At 55.2% G+C, this 17,047-nt stretch overlaps 1 protein-coding gene and 1 long non-coding RNA gene across 2 annotated transcripts; one reads left to right on the forward strand and one right to left on the reverse strand.

Moving 5' to 3' along the window:
* Positions 1-1,280: 1,280 nt before the first annotated feature.
* On the forward strand, positions 1,281-10,363 carry LOC141952768 (uncharacterized). The gene is made up of 3 exons (XR_012631741.1): positions 1,281-1,572; positions 7,479-7,609; positions 10,239-10,363. It is a non-coding gene; the product is annotated as an uncharacterized LOC141952768 (long non-coding RNA).
* Positions 10,364-11,619: 1,256 nt separating this feature from the next.
* LOC141952767 (acrosin-like) lies at positions 11,620-14,253 on the reverse strand. The gene is made up of 4 exons (XM_074890597.1): positions 14,049-14,253; positions 13,535-13,735; positions 12,933-13,198; positions 11,620-12,669 (listed from the first exon to the last, which is right to left on the reverse strand). Exons 1-4 carry the CDS (start codon positions 14,132-14,134, stop codon positions 11,627-11,629), a joined length of 1,596 nt encoding a protein of 531 aa, XP_074746698.1. The 5' UTR covers positions 14,135-14,253; the 3' UTR covers positions 11,620-11,626.
* Between the last annotated feature and the right edge of the window lie 2,794 nt (positions 14,254-17,047).

A 17,047-nucleotide genomic window follows, 5' to 3' on the forward strand; every position in this document is an offset into this window, starting at 1 on the left:
GAGGGCACTCACAGAATTGCAGTCTGCCGTTGAAGTCTTCATTCGTCGTCGTCCCATCTTAGAGCAGTGCAACAGGTAAGAACTGTGTTTTCTACTTTTGTTTTTAAGAAAAAGGGGGGAGGACCAAAGACACACTTGCCTAGAGCTCTTTGGGCAAAAGGCTTAGGTTTCTGAGATGGTCTACAATAAATAGCACCTCCAGGTCCTGTGTCCACAGACTCTGTTTGGCTCTTCTGCAGGTGGTACCTGGCCCCAAATTGCGGGGCATGACGTCATTGTTTCAGTACGGGGTTTCTTAGATTGGTCAGACCGCCTTGATGATGATTTTTTAGATTCTGAGGATTTTGGCTTGCTGACTATGGTCAGTGTCCATGTCTGTAACAGAGGCAAAAGTTCTCTTTGACATAAGAACGTCGAGAAGCATTCCAGAACGAAAAGAATGGGAGAAATCCTGTCACTTAGTGTCAAAGAAATAACAAAGAACTAAAGAGCTGACAAGAATGATTTCAAACAAACCAACCAACCCCAAACTAAACACACAATGTACAATTTTCCATCAAAACTGTATTGGTATTCCTTTAAACGTCTGCAGAGCTGGTGACTGATGACAGTTCTTACACTTTCATGGGATTTTAACCCATTACAGTGATGAAGACCTTTTTTTTGAGAGGAGGTGTGAGCAGTGGCACATTCCAGTGCTGGCCTGGGGAGATCCGGAGGAGCTGTTTGGCCCATCTTTCCACTCCTGGGAACCGCACACCTCTGAGGATGGGATGCAGCTCCTGCTCACCCGCCCGGGCTCCCCGCCGGCAGCTGAGCCCAGCCCGGCCCAGCCCAGCCCAGCCCAGCCCTGCCCGCGGCTCCCACGCGTGTTCCCGGGCGGCGCTGCCCGCGCTGCCGCTGGGCGCCGGCGGTCCCTCAGCGCGGGGCTCCCCGCGGCGGATGCTCCGCTCCGCGGCCGCGGACGGGCGGGCCGGGCAGGTGCGCGCTGCGGCCCCCGCTGCCCCCCCCCAGGTACGGCCCGGAGAGCCCGGGGGGGGGGGCGTGTGTGTCTGTGTGCGCGGGGATGTGCGCGGGGGGTGCGCGCCCGGGCGGCCCCGTCCGGCTGCCGATCCCAGCGGCGGAGGCGGCGGCAGCAGCCGCGGAAGTTCCCGCCGGGGCCGGGGCCGGCGCTGGCGGGGGGGGCTCGGCCGGCAGCGGCGGCGGGGCCGGGAGGGCCCGGCGGGGCGGGCGGGGGGGGCCGGGACGCTGAGCCCCGGGCGCCGGCGGGGGGAGCGGAGCGGGCGGAGCGGAGCGGCTCTCTCGGTGCCGGCGGCGGCGAACCGGCCGCCTTTGCCGGGCAGAAGCTGCGTCCCGGCCCCGCGCCGAGACACCCCCCCCTGCCGCCCCCACAGCCCCGGCCCCGGGAGGGGGCAGCGGGGAAACTGCCCCCCCCGCGCTCGGCGCCCTCCGAGGGAGCGAAGCGCCGCTCCGTCCTGCCCCCCCCCAGCCCCCGCCGCCTCCGGCACCCCCGTGGGGACCCCCGGGAGGAGGGAGCCTCGCCCGGCCCCTGCGAGGGAGCAGCCGCTCTGGGTGAGTACAGCGGGACCCCGAAATGGCGGGAGGTTTGGGGGGGAAAAGGGAAAAAAAACAGAAAAGCGGCTTCACCCCCCCTCGGGCTGTCCGGTGCCTCTTGGTGCTGAATTCCCGGGGGAAGCTGAAAGGGGCGGGGGGGGGGGGGAAGCAGCGGTTTGGGGCTGTAAAGGCAACGTCCTTCAGCACTGTCCTGGTGGAGGAGCGACCCAGCCTCATCTGGCCGTTTTAATTACATTTTGCCTCTGTCACTGTAAATCCCTGAGCCCGGGAGGTATCTCCAGCAGGTGCCTTTAGTTACAAACTGCTTCCGATGGATTCCGGAGTGAGACTGGGATTGCTGGGAAAGGCCTGAAGGAAACTGCTCTGCTGCCAGATGGCCTTGGCTGGGCACTGGGAGCAGCTTCCCATCCCTACTGCGGCACGGGGTGAGATATTGGTGTGGGGGAAGGAGCCAGTTTATGGTTGAATCCCATCGCTGATGGCAGACAGAGCCCAAGGGAAAAACTGCCTGGGCTGCTTCTCCTGCCAGAGCTTAGGGCAGAGTTTGTCTAATTTTTATGGCATCAGAGTCTAATTAAAAGTTTGAAGTTTCTAGAATTTAAAAACCCAGAGGAAAGGAATAACAAAATCCCTGCCAATGTACCTGTGACAGTTGTATATTACATTTTCTTCCCATTGGTGATCCAAAACAACAACACAGGAGTATTTCACTCTTGTAAAAAGTGCCAATAGCACGTTGCTCCTGACCTGTGCAGCAGTTCCATTCTCAGCTTGTTGAGGTTCAAACGCTTCCTCTCCAGGCCCCAGGATCACACCCAGCCCTGGCTGGCTGGATGCACAGCGTGTCGCTGTCCCAGCTTCAGCCGCGCACGGACTGAGGGGCAACTTTCACTTCAGACCCTAAAAAACGGGCACTTATTAAGCTTCCAGTGAAGGTGAAGCTCAGAACATGGAGTCTGTCCATGAGCTTGGTGGCATTTGTGCACCAAACAAGTGAATTTAGTACTTAAGGTCCAGGCTTCTGCAGTCCCTTCTTTGGACCCAAATTGTGTGAGAGAATTTCTGGTGTGTGGGTGAGTGGAGTCAGAGGTGGGGGTTTGTGATGGCTGTGTCGGAAATGAGAAGTAGGAATTCTGCTGGGGTGTCTGAAGAGCTGTTGGGAGGCCTGTGCTGAGAGGGGTCTGGATGGCAGGACTGCTGCATCTGATCTGCCTCCACGAGGAGCTGAGGCTTTACTCACCTGCAGGGGTTTGTCTCTGCAACAAGTGTCTCAGGTGTGCGTGTGAGAGAGAACGTGGGGTGTTCTTGTGTTGGTGATACTGGAGGCAGAGAGAGAGGAGTACAACCTGGATAGCATTATAGAAATGAAGTTTTTGGAGCTCTACATCCCTAAGCAGGTTTTGTTCGTGTCAGAAAATAAATAAAAGCAGAGCCTTGCTCCTCTGGCCCAGAGAAGCTGTTCCTCCCTTACGAGGTGACCAAAAGGGAGGGTGGAACTTCCTTGGTAACTTGTGGAAATTACCTGCAGCTTCCTTACTAGATATAATCTGCCCTGGGGAAATAATTTGGGAATGACTGTGATTCACTCAGGTCAGTACTTTGTATTTGCGAGTGCCTGGAAGTTTGTGTTTCTGGGGAGGGGACAAAACCCCTCTGAGGACGGTTATGGAGCAATTGTAGAGATGGGAAGATTTTTTCTTGACTAGAGCACTCAGCTTGGCCCTGTGCTTTGCAGTAGTTTCTATCTCTTCCATTAAAGATGTGTAGCAAGTGTTTGGGGATATTTCTTCTCTTCCTGAAAATAATTGCATTAGAATTCATATTTCTGCCATGCTCTGTTATGTGTAGAAATAGGTAAATGGTGAATGTTAATTTTCCTACTGAAAACTTGCAGGAAGAAGATAACCCAAACATGCTTTTTCTTGTTTGGAGAAGACCTCTAATCTTTATGAAGATGAGGTTGCTCTCTTTACTGGTGTAGTGCAGTTTGCTGTGTTACAAACACAGACAGATTGATCCAGGTCTCGTGTCTGACTGCAGTGACACTACAGTTGTTGCTGCTGTTCCTGTTTGTGGCTCCTGGTGGCGGATGCTGCACAGGCAGGTTGGTATCACTGCTTTGATGTGTCTGTGCTCTTGGCCAGTCTGTGCTGCCCAGCGCAGGTGTGATCTCTGCTGGAACTGGAAGAAAATGTTGCAGCTGGAGGGTGGTGGTGGTGACGGAAATAAAGCAGCAACTGCACAGTGCCTGTGCTGCTTCAGAAGCGGTGGTGGGGAAGGTAAAAGGAAATGCAAAAGACTGAAAGTGAATCTACCAGCAGCGTATGTGGGTTTTGCGGGTCCTCTGTAGACACCATCCTGTGTTGTGGAGACGTTGCAGACAGTTGCAGAAACAAAGTGCCGAAGCTGGGTGTCTCCCCGGCTCCATTCTGACCGAGAAGCAAACCCAAGAAATGGAAAACCACCTGCCTTCAGTTCTCTCTGTCATGTGTTTCGGCCTTCTCTCAACCTGGCAACAAATGCCCAAGCTGTCATCCTCTGGCGTCTGTCTGTGAGCTTTCCTCTCCCGCATTCCCTGTGCCCGCTGAATTATCTCTGTCCACATGCCTTCCACAGCCACCCGCTGCTGGGGTGCCTGATGCTTGACGTGACAAACCAGAGCTCTTCAGTATCAGAATACTTTCTTTTGTAACGTCTCTGCGGTATTTTGCTCTCTGTTCCGGAGGAGACAATGTTCTGAACTGTGTGCAGAGGTGGAGAATGTGCAGGTTTACATCTATAGAGGGGAATCTGGAGTTTGTGTGTTGGGAGCGCACGCTGGCGCTGGGGCCAGGGACTCCTTCGCCTGAGCTGAGCCCTTTGCTTTTCTGTTCCTGCTGGCATCAGCTACGCACAGAGTATCCCGTGCAGACCCTGGTGATGGAGTTGCACTCTGGGGGATGTAGGGAAGCGTCTGCCGTTTCCCAGGAATAATCCCAAACACTCGTTGTTCCCACAGCCAAATGCTGTGTGGCACTTGGTTTAGGATCTAATGTCCTACAATAAGAAACCATCTTCTGCTGCCAGGAGCAAGGGACTCGCAGCTCTGTGTGCCGAGGGTGGCATTTCAGCTTTGCTCCCCTTGTTAGAATGCTTTCTGTACCTTTGAGGTTTGGTGGTTTTTTTCAGTTTTCTAAGTTCCCACCCCGCCTTCCCCTGCAGGATACATCCCATCTCAGTGTGCACAGGTTAACGGAATTTGAAACTGCTCCCAACCTCCTGCTCACCGCAGGGCTGGCTTCTAACAGCCGTAGTATGTTCACAGATGGTAAAGAAAGGTAGGGGACATTTTCCAGTTTTCAGAATTTTGTTTCCAGTTTGGTTCATCACTTTCACAATGTTTATGCAAGGGGCTTGGACATGCTGGAAGGCAGGACTTTGGTTTCAGGAGGCATGTTGGGGCCGTTGGTTTAGTCCTTTACTGGTATGAAGACAAAGACTTGTGAAAAAATCATACCATAAAATAGAAAAAAACACCTCGTTTATCTTGTTAACTAGTTACTTGCAATGTGGAAAAAGCACTTTTTTTCAAATTGAAATAATCTGTATAGTGGTAGTTTGTTCTCGTCTCAAAGGGAAGACACAGTTGTCTGGTTTATATTGACCTGGTTCATCTGCCTTTGTCGTGCTCCCTGTTATATAGAAGCTCTCTCAACTGTTTGGTGCCAGGCTTCTTTCTTGTCCTTTCAATTCAAAAATCTTTATTCCCTCAAGTCACATTCAGTGCTTGAAATCCTTTTAGTTTTCTTGTTCTTTTCTTCCTCAGGATGATGCCATGGAATTAATTTGTTATACATTACCTTGTGAGGTAGAATATTTTGGGTTCTCTCGTAGACATAACATTGAAAGAGAATTTGGAATTCCTCTGATGTTGATCTCTCAGAGGATTAGGATACACACATGATGTGTAGGAACAACTTCCAAGAGCTGAGGCACTTTTTGCTCATTTCATCCCTTCCTTTATTTAACTCTGTTGTTCAGCTGTGATTGTTACTTTCTTCAGTATTATTGTCTGATTAATTTGCATCATTATTAGGAATGACCATATGATTTCTCTGTGAATCCAGACAGCGAGGTGCAAATGGTAAAGCTGAAGAGTTCTTTCTGTGACACTGTCAGGAATTACAGGAGAGTATTTCCTGCAGCAGACCTGTAAAACTGGAGAAGTGCAGGACTTGTGTCCCATCTGTTTGTACCAAAGGGAAGTCAGATCCTCCTCTCCTCTTGGCTATGGGGATTAATAAGCAGATCATCATGGGCTCTGAAAAGGATAACTGCTTTGGAATAAAAGACCATAAACTCTGGGGAAGGAAGCCAGCTAATTATTGCTGTCTTTGCTTTGTAGCATCTTCCTGGGAATGCACCCATCTGTTAGATGTGGGAACCTGCTCTGTCCTCTTCCTTTTTCTTTCTGTGTGCATCGATCCTTCTGTTTACATGGCAGTGACTTGCCTTAGTAGCTATTTCTTCAGATTTATTTGATGTTTGTGAGAGACAGTCATGCCTCGTTACCCCTGTTTTGTTTCCACTCTGGAAGCCAATACCTGTTCTTTCATGCCTTCTTCCCCCGCCATCCCCCACCCCCTATCATCCCCCAGAGACTGAAGGTTTTGTTCTGGATTGGTTTGTTCAACCCTTTAGAAGTGAAAAACACTCCCAAGAGATGAGGTAGGAGACCTGAGGCACAGAGCTCGTTGCCTTAGAGATGTTTTAAGACTGGGCTCCTGAGATCCTGTTGGAGTGGGACTGGTCAGATGGTGCCCGGAAGGTCTGAAGTGGATGCATCAGCCCAGCTGGGCGTTTCCCCTGGTAGTCCTGCGTGCATCATGCAGGTGTGCTCTGCCTCCTGAGCTCCCGTGCCTGATTTTTTCTGTCATTTGCACTCTGTTCTTTTGGGAAATGGCACAACATGGTTGAGGAATGGAAGTCCAGATCTAGACGTGTAGCCTGGAAACCCTAGTTCCTTCTTTCCCCCGTTGCATTTGCCAGAAGTTGTTGCTTGAAAGTTGAAATCGTGTTCCTCATCATCAGCCGTAAAGCATTCCTTATTCACAGGTCACACCTGGAAACAGAAACATCACCGATTTCTCCCCCACCAGTGCTGTCCATTCCTGGACCAATTGTGTAGAAATGAGAAAACAGTTCGGTTTCTGTGTCTGCTCATCTCTTGATCTCTTCACCCTCTTCTCTCTCTCTCTCGGTCTCTCTCAAAACAAAAATCAAGAGCTACTTAGATTATGGTCAGTGGCACTGTGCGAAATACCTCTGGCCAATATTTTCAAACTGCACCTTGAACATAACGAGATCTTTAATACTGAGACAGGCTTCACTCTTCGCTGGCTGTGCAGAGAGGGCTGTGAAAGGCAGGAGAAGAGCGGGACAGGTTGCGGTGGGCAGAGCCCCGCAGTTCTCTGGGCTTCCCCTGCAGGGGCTGACAGAGCAGTGGTGGCTCCTGAGCTCTAGGAGATGTCTGGGATGGATTTATGAAACCACACTGCCTTTACTGGGCTTTGGGTTAAGAGGCAGTTCATACGTGAGCAGTTGACAGCTCTTACAAAATGATTTGGCAACCGCTGTGGTAAAGGTGTTCTCTCAGTGTCATCTACTGAAGCGTTTGATACAAATATTTACAGCATCCACAGTATCTAGAGCCTTTGTCTCTCATGTGCTTGATGTTAACAGCACTCCTTGTGTGCTACCAGAGGAAAAGCAGACATGAAATGATTGATTGAATCAGGGGAAAATTATTAAAAGCTTCTGAGTCATTTAGAAATCAAAGGTGACTTAAGTATTGAAAAATAAGGCTTTGACTAGGCAATTAGGAAAAAAAAAAGCTCAGGCCTTTCTCAAATGTTTCTATACAGGATAAATAAAGAACAAGATGTTCATCTTGTGAGGTGTGTTCCTTGTTCTCCTCAAGATTCAGCGACTGACGAAGACTTATAGCTCCTGGAAATAGGTGCCATTCTTCTGTATTTGAGGCCCTGCTGCCCAGGTGAGCTGAGCTGAAAACACGTGCCCTGGCGCTATGTGGGTACCTGCCCAGGTGTCATCAAGCTCCACTTGAAGAACCTGGATTTTCCTGAGGTTTCCCTCTCTCTCTTCCTCACCCGTTGCTCTTGAAGAAGGGCACATGTTTCCCCTTGCTCTGCCTTAAGCCTTAGTAGCCCCTGAAACCCTTTTGCTGAAGTTCAGTTTAGTGAGATGAGGCTTCAGGCACAGCCCTGGTTGGGTTCTGTGTCTCAGCCAGAGAAGTTGGCTTTAAACCAGGCGGCAGGCGGCAGGGGAAGGGCAGTGATGTGCGGCCTTGCCTGTCGGCAGGGGATAACTGGCCTTCAGAGCCTTAATGCCGGGGCGATGGCAGCTCCTCTGCCTGCTCTGGGATCTCTTTTCAGCACTGGCTGGCAGAGCTGGAGATCTTCGCTGGGATCTTCCCAGCTGCCGTCCATGAGTGTGAACACACTGGAACCACCAACAACTTTCACACCCAGACACGGCGAGGCCGCTGTGAATGCTGATGAAGGGTGGGAAGTGGAGGGGGGAGCCTGTACAGAACAACGGCACAGCCACGCAGAGAAGTGCTGGAGCTTTTGCCTTCAGGCGTTACAGGAGGAAAGTTCACTTCCTTAGGTTGCATTAATTTTCTCTCGCTCAGCCATGTACAACGGAATGCCAAACTGTCCCCATGTCCCCCCACGGTCCCCATGTCCCACACTGTCCCCACATCCCCATATCCCCCACGGTCCCCGTGCCCCCCAGGTGATCACCTTCAGCCCCAGCCCGGTGCCCACGGCCACCTCCCCTGGCACCACCACTGTCCCCAGTGTCCAGCCTGTGGTCAAACTGGTGTCAGTGGCGCCCACGGTCCCCAGTGCCACTGTCACCAGCAGCGTCCAGAAGTACATCGTGGTGTCCCTGCCCCCCACCAGTGACATCAAGGGGGACACTGGGACCCCCATGGGTGCCCCCACCCCAGGACCCAAACTGTTCCCCTCTGCCACCACCTCCCCCCCTGTCCCCCTCAAATCAGAGCCTGGGACAGTCCACAACCACCCCCCTCCTCCACTGGGAAAGCCAACAGGACCCCCAGGTGGTGGCACAGTGCCCCCAGTCTGCCCAGTGACCCCACTGGCACCACACTGCTGGGGACAGGGGGTGACCTGGGGGTCCACCGCTGTCCCTGTGTCCCCTCTGCAGTGTTCCCAAGTGTCCCAGGACCTCTCTATGGGGATGGGGGTGGCCTGGGTGTCCCTCAGTGTCCCCCCCAGTGTCTCCCAGTGTCCTCGGACCCCTCTATGGGGACAGGGGGTGGCCTGGTGGTCCATCAGTGTCCTCATGTTCCCCCCCTGCAGTGTCCCCATGTGTCTTAGGGGCTCTTTCAAGGAAAATACTGATTCAGCTTTCTGCAAAGACGCACGTGCTCTCTCATGGCATGTAATGCCCAGAGAACAGTGTCTCCTACTCAGGAGGGGGGACTAGGGGGGACTTGGGGAGCACTACGTGGCCTGTCAGGGCCCCGTCCTTGAGGCTGTGAAACATTCGCATCTTACCGGCTTTGGGCTCTGAAATGGAGGACAAAGTGACAGTTTCCCTCGGGCGGAGCCTGAGAAGAGAGCTCCTGGCTGAGAAGAGAGCTCCTGGCTGAGAAGAGAGCTCCTGCCATGGTTCCTCACACACACCCCGCAGGCACAAATTGCATCAAGTTTGGCTGCCACAATGCCCCATCGGGGCTTGTACCTCCAAACACCCGTCTGCTACACTGGAGCAACTGTCAGTGTCAGACGGACACAACCCTCTTGTTAGTTCAGCTATTGCGTACAGAAGGTGGCCGCACTCAGAATAACCACGGCTGGTGGCTGCAGGGCTGTGCCAAGGAGATCCAGGACAAGCAGGTTTTGGTGTTCCTGCAGCCTGTCTGCTCCAGAGGGTGCCAAGCCCCAGCAAACGGGGACAGTGGGCCCCGAGGCCAGGATTTTGTCAGTATTTGGTACAGAGAAGAAGGACAGCCTCCCCCAGCGCTCGTCCACCAGGAGTGAGGAGGGCACAGGGTGAATCTGCCCCGCTCTGTCACACTCTCTGCAGCCAGGAGCCCGGGGTGCAGCCCTGGACGCAGCTTCAGTGACCCACTGTTGTGGCGCTGAGCAGCACCGCGACGGGCCGCGCGCGGCATCACACCACCTCGTAAAGCCCAAGCCCGTTGCACAGGCATTTGGGGGAGATGGACTGAAACAGTCAGTGTCAAGGGTCAGGGCGGAATCCCCAGCCTCACCGGGTTTGGCACCTTCTGGGAATTGCCCTGCTGCTTTGGGTGAGGATCGCTGGTTTCCAGGCAAAACGCCATGCTGTGCAGGAGGACTCCCGACTCAGCAGGGCTGGAGGGGACAGTGCTAACATGCTTGGGCTTCTGGTTTTTTAAGTGTTTTAGATGGAGGTGGTGTTTGAAGCTTGGCTTTATGCTGGTGACCCCACGGGGTTTGTGTGCTGCTGGTGTCTGGGGTGGAAGGGCTGAGGTGGGGACCCTCTGAAGAGCCCACGCTGCCCCAGACCCAATCTGACAGAACCACAGCAGAGTGCAGCTGTTGCTTTTGTACTTCTCATCAGCTCTTTGTCCTGCTCCTTCCCAGAGCTTTGACCTGCAGGAGGAGGGTGAAGAGGAGCTGCCCTGAAGAGAAGCCCCCGTCTGCCTCAGCCCTGCACCCTGGGACTGTTCTTCCCTCTGCTCTGGATCTCGGGGGCTACTCAGATCTGCCCTTGGCAGAGTGAATCTTCTCAGGCCCCGAGAGCTCTGGGGATGTCGTTACTGCAGGTTTCTTCAAGGCAAAGCTGGCCAGGAGAGAGAAGCCCTGTTTGGACCTGCAGGGCAGGGTCCTGCCAAGATGCTATAATGGTACCTACTGAGGAAACAGTCACTAAATAGCTTTTTGTATAAAGCTTTGAGCTCGCATCCTGCTGCCCTTCTGTCAGCAGGCAGCCCAGTTACTGTCCAGTGCCAGCCCAGCTGCCAGCCCTCGCCATCGCCTTCACAGCCAGCGCTGCCTCTGCCCATCGTGATCTCCGCTGCAGAGTTTCTCTGGGTTTCCTTCCCCGTTCTGTCAGGGAGCAGCCAGGGCACCGCTGAGCACGGGGGATTTCTCCTTTCAGTCCCACTAGAGCTGAATCTGGGGGACTCACCCCCAGGAGGATTCTCCTGTCACAGCCTCATGGATGTGGCTGCTGCTGTCCCCGTGTGTGTGTTCCAAAGACTGATGCTGCATCCCAAAGGGCAGATACACAAACACACACACAGACTCACACGCTTGATGTGAAGGGCAGAACAGACTGACACAGACAGGCCAAGGCCTTTACCAGCACCCCTGGGTTCGTAACCAGCCCGTGCATAGCCAGGAGCACAGGCCAGCCCTTCTCTGCCTTTCCCGATGGGCAGGAGTGGGTGTTTACTAGTGAAACACAAACACCCTTCGCTCCCTGGATTCACCAGCACAGCACATGCAGAGATTGCTCAGCTGACAGCAGGGACAGCAAGTGCCCGGGATATCGGTGGTGGGATGTCCAGCTCCTCACCCCGGCATCGGGGCACAGCTTGGCTCTGTCCAGAGCCGTGTCTGCCGGGTCACGAGAGTCCAGTTTCAAGTTCACTGGTGCACTGTACACACGCACACCGGGGTCCCACCAGCAGCCGCCCTGAGACACTCTGTGTTCCAGCTGCTGTCCCCAAGACCTCTGGCCCCCTGTGACCAGGGGTCCCTTCTCCCACTGCACCCTCCCCCTCCCCTCCAACCAGGCTCGGGGTCACCCCTCGGAGTGACTCTTTCCCTTTGTGCCCAACTTGGCTGCCTGCAGCCTCATTTTGCAGGGGCCGGGCATGGAATCCTTGCCTTGCCCGGGAGACAGAATAGAACAGAAGCACGGTGAGCTGTGAAACTTGGGAACTTTATTCAATGACAAACTCTTTTTGCAGTCAGAGGGTGTGGGCAGGAGCGAGCAGGCCTTTGACTCTGAGGGTGCCATTGGCTCAGCAGGCAGAGCCCCTGCAGGAGACGGTCATGGTGCACTGCAGCCTGCACTGGACCCTGTCCATCCTGCTGCTCAGGCCATCCCTCAGGTTCTGCAGGAGCTCCTGCAACCAAGTAAAGAGTTCCACCATCTTCTGGAGTAGAAGGCGGCAGGAGCTGAACCGGCCTGGTTCTGTTGGTGTTGGCCTTGGCGTCTGAAGGGGGGTTGTGGGGAAGGCTGGCCGTGGCGTTGGAGCAGCCGTTCCTGCTGGGCTCAGCCCCATCTGTAGCAGGATCCAGCTGTAAAAGTGCTGAGTGGAGGTGTAGATTCCGGGCCGTTTTGCTCTCGCACAGCCTGTCCCCCAGCTGGTCACCCCAACAAGCCAGAAATACTCAGCACTGTTGTCTTTGCAGACAAGAGGACCACCGCTGTCACCCTGCAGTGGAGGAATGAGGGTCACGGTGGTGTCAGGTGGCCACTGTCCCTGCCCCTGGGCTGGCTCCTTCTCTCTGCCAGCACCCCCCAGAGCTGTATCCGCGGCACAGAGGGTCTGCTCAGGTGCTGGGGCCGACAGGACCTTGTCTGGGAGGGGGTGGTGGGCCCGTGGGGTAGGGCTCGCGCTCATCTCTGCACAGCGATGCTGGCTGGGTGCAAGAGGGATGTTCCAGGGCTGGGAGCTGGACCTCGGGGCTGCCAGGAGCGCTGGATGGGCTTTCTGGACAGAGTCCCAGGCCTCTGGGGCAAGTGAGGCCCTGGGGAAGGAGCTGCAGCTGGGGAAGGGGAGGTGAGCCCCGCCAGCGGTGGGGACCCAGCGGTGGGAAGGTAACTGGCCAGGCAAGGCCCACGCTGGCTGTGTCTGTGCGGCTGTGCCGGGGCTGCCTGTGCCGCTGGGCGCTGCCTTGTCGCAGACTCCTACCTGGCAGGTGTCGATGCCGCCCTGCGGGTAGCCAGCGCACAGGTTGTGGGGGTGGACGGCCCCTCGGTACCACCCTCTGCTGTTGCAGACATTGAGGTCGATGAGGTGGACCTTGGCCTCCTGCAGAACATCTGTTGGTCCTGCGGCTGCAAGCACAGAAAGGAATTAACGCCTGGCAGGTCGTTGCCAGGTCTCCTGCCCTGTCTGGGTGAGCCCCTTCCCTGGGGCTTGGCTTTGTACCGGCGTTGCCCTTCTGTCTTGCCGTGGGCCCTGGGCCAGGCCCATCTCTCCATGGGCACACGTCCCCACAGCTGGGCTCTGACTCTTGCCTCTGCTGTCAGGAAGCCCAGCCCGCCTCCCCCGTGTGCCGAGCTCGCACTCGGGATGCGAGCGCTCTTTGGGAACTCACCTCTCGCCGTTCTGTACCCCCAGCCACTGACGTAGCAGGTCGTCAGCTCTGAAACTTTGAGCGAGGTGTCGGGCACGCAGGCAAGCTGTATGGAGTTGCTGCACTGGACAGGCCGGTCCAACTCCAGCAGCGCAATGTCATTCCTCTGCGAGATGTTGCTATAATCTTCGTGAACCAGCAGCTGCTTAACAGTGCGCACTTGGGCCTCCGGGCCCGGCTGAGTCAAGCGGGTGGTCCCGACCACCACGCGCCACATGGTGATGTGCCTGGAAGGCAGATGGGGAGAGGGCTCAGAGGGAGTGGAGCCACGTGCTGCATCAGCCCAGCAGTTCCCTGCTCTCTGCTTCACACGGGGGAGAGGAAAGCAGCGCTACAGAGGCTGCGACTGCCCCTGCATGCCTTGGGCTCCAAGCGTGTCGAGCTGGAGGCTGCTAGGAAGCCGTGGCAGGAGCCCAGCCCTCTCCTGAGCAGCCTCTCAGCCGCGCTCTGCAGTGCCCAGGCACTGGACATACCGCAAGGAAAGGGGCTGGGAGTAGCTCTTGGTGCTGTGGACGGGGCACCCGCAAGTGCAAGGGGATATCCCTGTTCCTGGCCCTCCTTACCTGGCCTTGGTGAAGCAGTGGGCTGCTGTGAGGACCCACTGTGGGCTGATGAGCGACCCTCCGCACACATGCCTCGTGCCTCTTCTCCAGGGTTTCTGGATGCTCACGATCCAGGGCCAGGCCCCTGGCTGGGCGTCTGTGCCCCCCACCACGCGCGAGGTGCCGTCATCAGCAGCCATGGGTCGGAGCCCGCAGGTCCCTCTGCAACCAGAAACTTGTCACTGTCCTTCTCGACGGCTCGCTGCTGTCCTGGCTGAAGGACAGCCCTCTGCCCTCCCCACGGGGCGCTGCATGGACAGCGAGGCCAGGGAGCCCCGTGGGGCAGGCGGGCGGGCGCCCCCGCTTCTGCTGTAGCCCCGCAGGCGAGTTGTGCCAGCAGCCCGGGTGCTGCATGGTGCCGAGGCTCCTGCGTGGGGCTGGGGAAGCCGTGGTGTGGCCACGGGGGACCAGCGGGCACCCTCCAGGGAACCCCATCAGGGTGCCCAAGCTCCCTCCCAGAGCCTCGGCCACTTACCCACAGCTGTCCCAGATGCCGTGCGCAGGCCAGCACAGGGCCAGCATGACGAGGAGACGCAGCAGATACATCGCTGCCAGCGGCATGTGCCAGCTGCCAGAACCGAGGGCTTGTCACCACCAGTGCTGCAGCCGACGCAGTGCCCGCAGGGCTCGCGGTGCCCGTGGTGCCCTTGGCAACGATGCTGATGTCACAGCGTTGCTGGTTCCGGGGGCTGGGCACGGTGGTCTCTAGGGGCGGGGGGGGACAACACGGGGGTTTCCAAGCAGGAGGGGAGGCAGAAGCTGGGATCGGACACCCCCGACAGACCCCGCTGAATGCTCTGCTTGCGGGATGGGGTGTGCAGGCCCCGTGGCAGGCAGCAGCGCCCAGCCCCCAGCACTGCCTGCCAACGGCCAGCAGGAAGAACCCAGTGTGGCACCACAGCCTCTTGGGGGAGTTCACTGCCCCCCTGCTCTCCGCAGCCCTCTGCCACCAGGTCCTTCCCAAAACTCGTACACCGGAGAACAGAACTGCTACAGGCAGCAGCACCCGTGTGGGTGTGGCAGAGCCCATCTGGTTCCAGCCGCACAGGCACGCAGGGATGTGCAGCCACCTCAGCCCAGCAGAGCCGAGCAGTGTCACCCTTCCCGCACACAGCACGGGGCAGCACAGAGGCAGCACCGGCCGCGTCAGCCCCAGCAACACCCTCTGGCAGGCGCCATGTCCTCGCTCTCTAGGAGTTGTCTGGCTGATCGGGGCCAACACGGACAAGGGCGGTTGTGGCCCCTGGTGTGCGTGGCCAAGGACAGGCAGCTGTAAGCTCCAGGCAGAGGAGGCTGCTCCTGCTCTCAGCTCCACGTGCCATTCTCCAAAGTGTTGGGAAATGCTGCAGCAGCCTCAGCTCCTCGGTCTGTCTCCTACAGCCGTCAGCGGAGCCGTGCTCACATGCGGGGTGCGGGGCAGTCCCGGCAGAGAAGCAGGAGGCAGCCGCCTCCCCTGCATTTGCTGAGCAGGGCCGGTCCCTGGAGGGGCGAGAGCAGTGGCCTGAAGAACGGCAGCCTCAAAGCTCATGAAAGGCGCGGGAGCTCCCTGCTGTCATCCTGGCTTGTGTGGACAGACGTCAGGCACACAGCTGAGGGCCCAGCCTGGGCCCGAGGTTGCCAGGGCAGGCTCTCTCTGAAAGCAGAATAGCTGCTCTCAAGGCCCCTGAGGCTGCCGAGGCACCAGTGGTGCCTGTAGCTGGTGCCTGCCAGCGGTTGGTGCTCATTGCTGTAAGGCGCCTCAGACAAGAATGCACCCAAAGACATAATTTTTGCAGCTGTGATGGTACATCCTGGGGAGAGCAGAGAAACCAACAGACACCACCTGTGGCAGTCAAAGATAAGAAAGCTGAGAAACTTTAGAGACAGAGCAATGAGCCAAGACAAGGCCATATATGAAAAAAACCTCAGAGTTCATGGAAAGGACACTAAGACACCTCTTCAGCAACCACTAGAGACCACCACAGACCACCGAAAGCCCTGTGGAAGCCCCTCAGAAACCCTTCCCCAGATTTTAGTACGCTTGCACAATGTATTAACGTAGGCATTAGATCCCCTGGAAATAGGTGTGTACTTTTTGGGAATTACATAAATATTAATTTCTTTTATTGTATATAATAAGTGTGCATTTGTCTTTCGACATGCACATCAGGTGGAAGGATCCCCACTGCCTCCAGTGCTGCAGTAAAGAATACCTACCTTCTAAAAACTTCAAACTAAGCATTAGAGGGTTCTTTTGAAACCGAATTTACAGTAACACCACGGCTGGGCCCCAGAGAAACAGGACTCGAGGCCACCTTCACTTAACCTGAAGAGAAACACACACAAATTACATGTCTTTGTTAAAGAGCCTACAGTGGTGCCAGTGCTCAGTGCTTGGATGTTGCCAAGGATCTGGGCTCCTTTTCATTTTTCCCCACAACTTGATGTCCAGAGGTGGTTTCCTCCAGAAGGGACACAAGGTTATGTCCCTGATGTCCAATACATTATTTCCCCATTCAAAGAAAGAGGAGGTGCCCATTTCTCATCACTACTAATCCAGATTGTGTCCCAAGGATGAAATTGTTTGAGTGTCACAATTCAAGTCCTCCCAGGTTTCGTTATTTGCCACAGGTGACCACATACCATTGAGGCGAGTAGTATAATTCCAACACATACACCCCAATCATAAAGCTTGAGCACCCAGCATTATTCTCTGTAGTTTGGTATCCACACTGCTACAGCTGTAAAATTTGTGCAATTCCGATGTTTGCCTTTCAATTTTTCCACAGTTCAAGAATAATTTAAGGCAGGGTATTTGAAACCTGCAGCAGCAGGCCGGAGTGGTTACTACCAGATTTACTCATTTGAGATCTTCTAGCTGTTTGACATTACAGAGGATTTTGCTTTAGCAGCCTGATACAGCAGTACACGGAAGTTACAACACAAGCGCTGTGTAGCGACTGCAATGTCCAGGCGAATCCCAGCACAACCCAGTACTGCTGCTCGCCCACTACTCCAGTTGTGAAGAAGGTACTGGGGAAGCCCTTGGCACTGTGCAAGCTGCCTAGTTGGCAGAGGAGAAAGCGCAGAGGTCTGAGCACTACTTAGAATAATTCCTCTTTCAAGGAAAATACTGATTCAGCTTTCTGCAAAGACGCACGTGCTCTCTCATGGCATGTAATGCCCAGAGAAGAGTGTCTCCTACTCAGGAGTGTGAGGAATGTAATAGTGATTCATGTTATGAAATACAGTGACCTTTGGTGTGAGACATACAGGAAACAAATGTGCCGCAAGCATTTTGTAATGTATGTATGTTAAAGAGAATTTGCCGTGGTTTACATTGTTAAATCGGTTGGAAGTTTTTTTTTTTCTGTAACCGCAGACTATGATATGGGGTCTGTTATTGCGCACGGGCAAAGGGGAAGCGGAAAAATACCAGAAAGACCCCTGTATTGAGTCCCTGACAACACCAGAAGATCTGAGAATGTTCGAGAA

Source organism: Strix uralensis, chromosome 20, assembly GCF_047716275.1.
Source record: "Strix uralensis isolate ZFMK-TIS-50842 chromosome 20, bStrUra1, whole genome shotgun sequence".
Lineage (NCBI taxonomy): Eukaryota > Metazoa > Chordata > Aves > Strigiformes > Strigidae > Strix > Strix uralensis.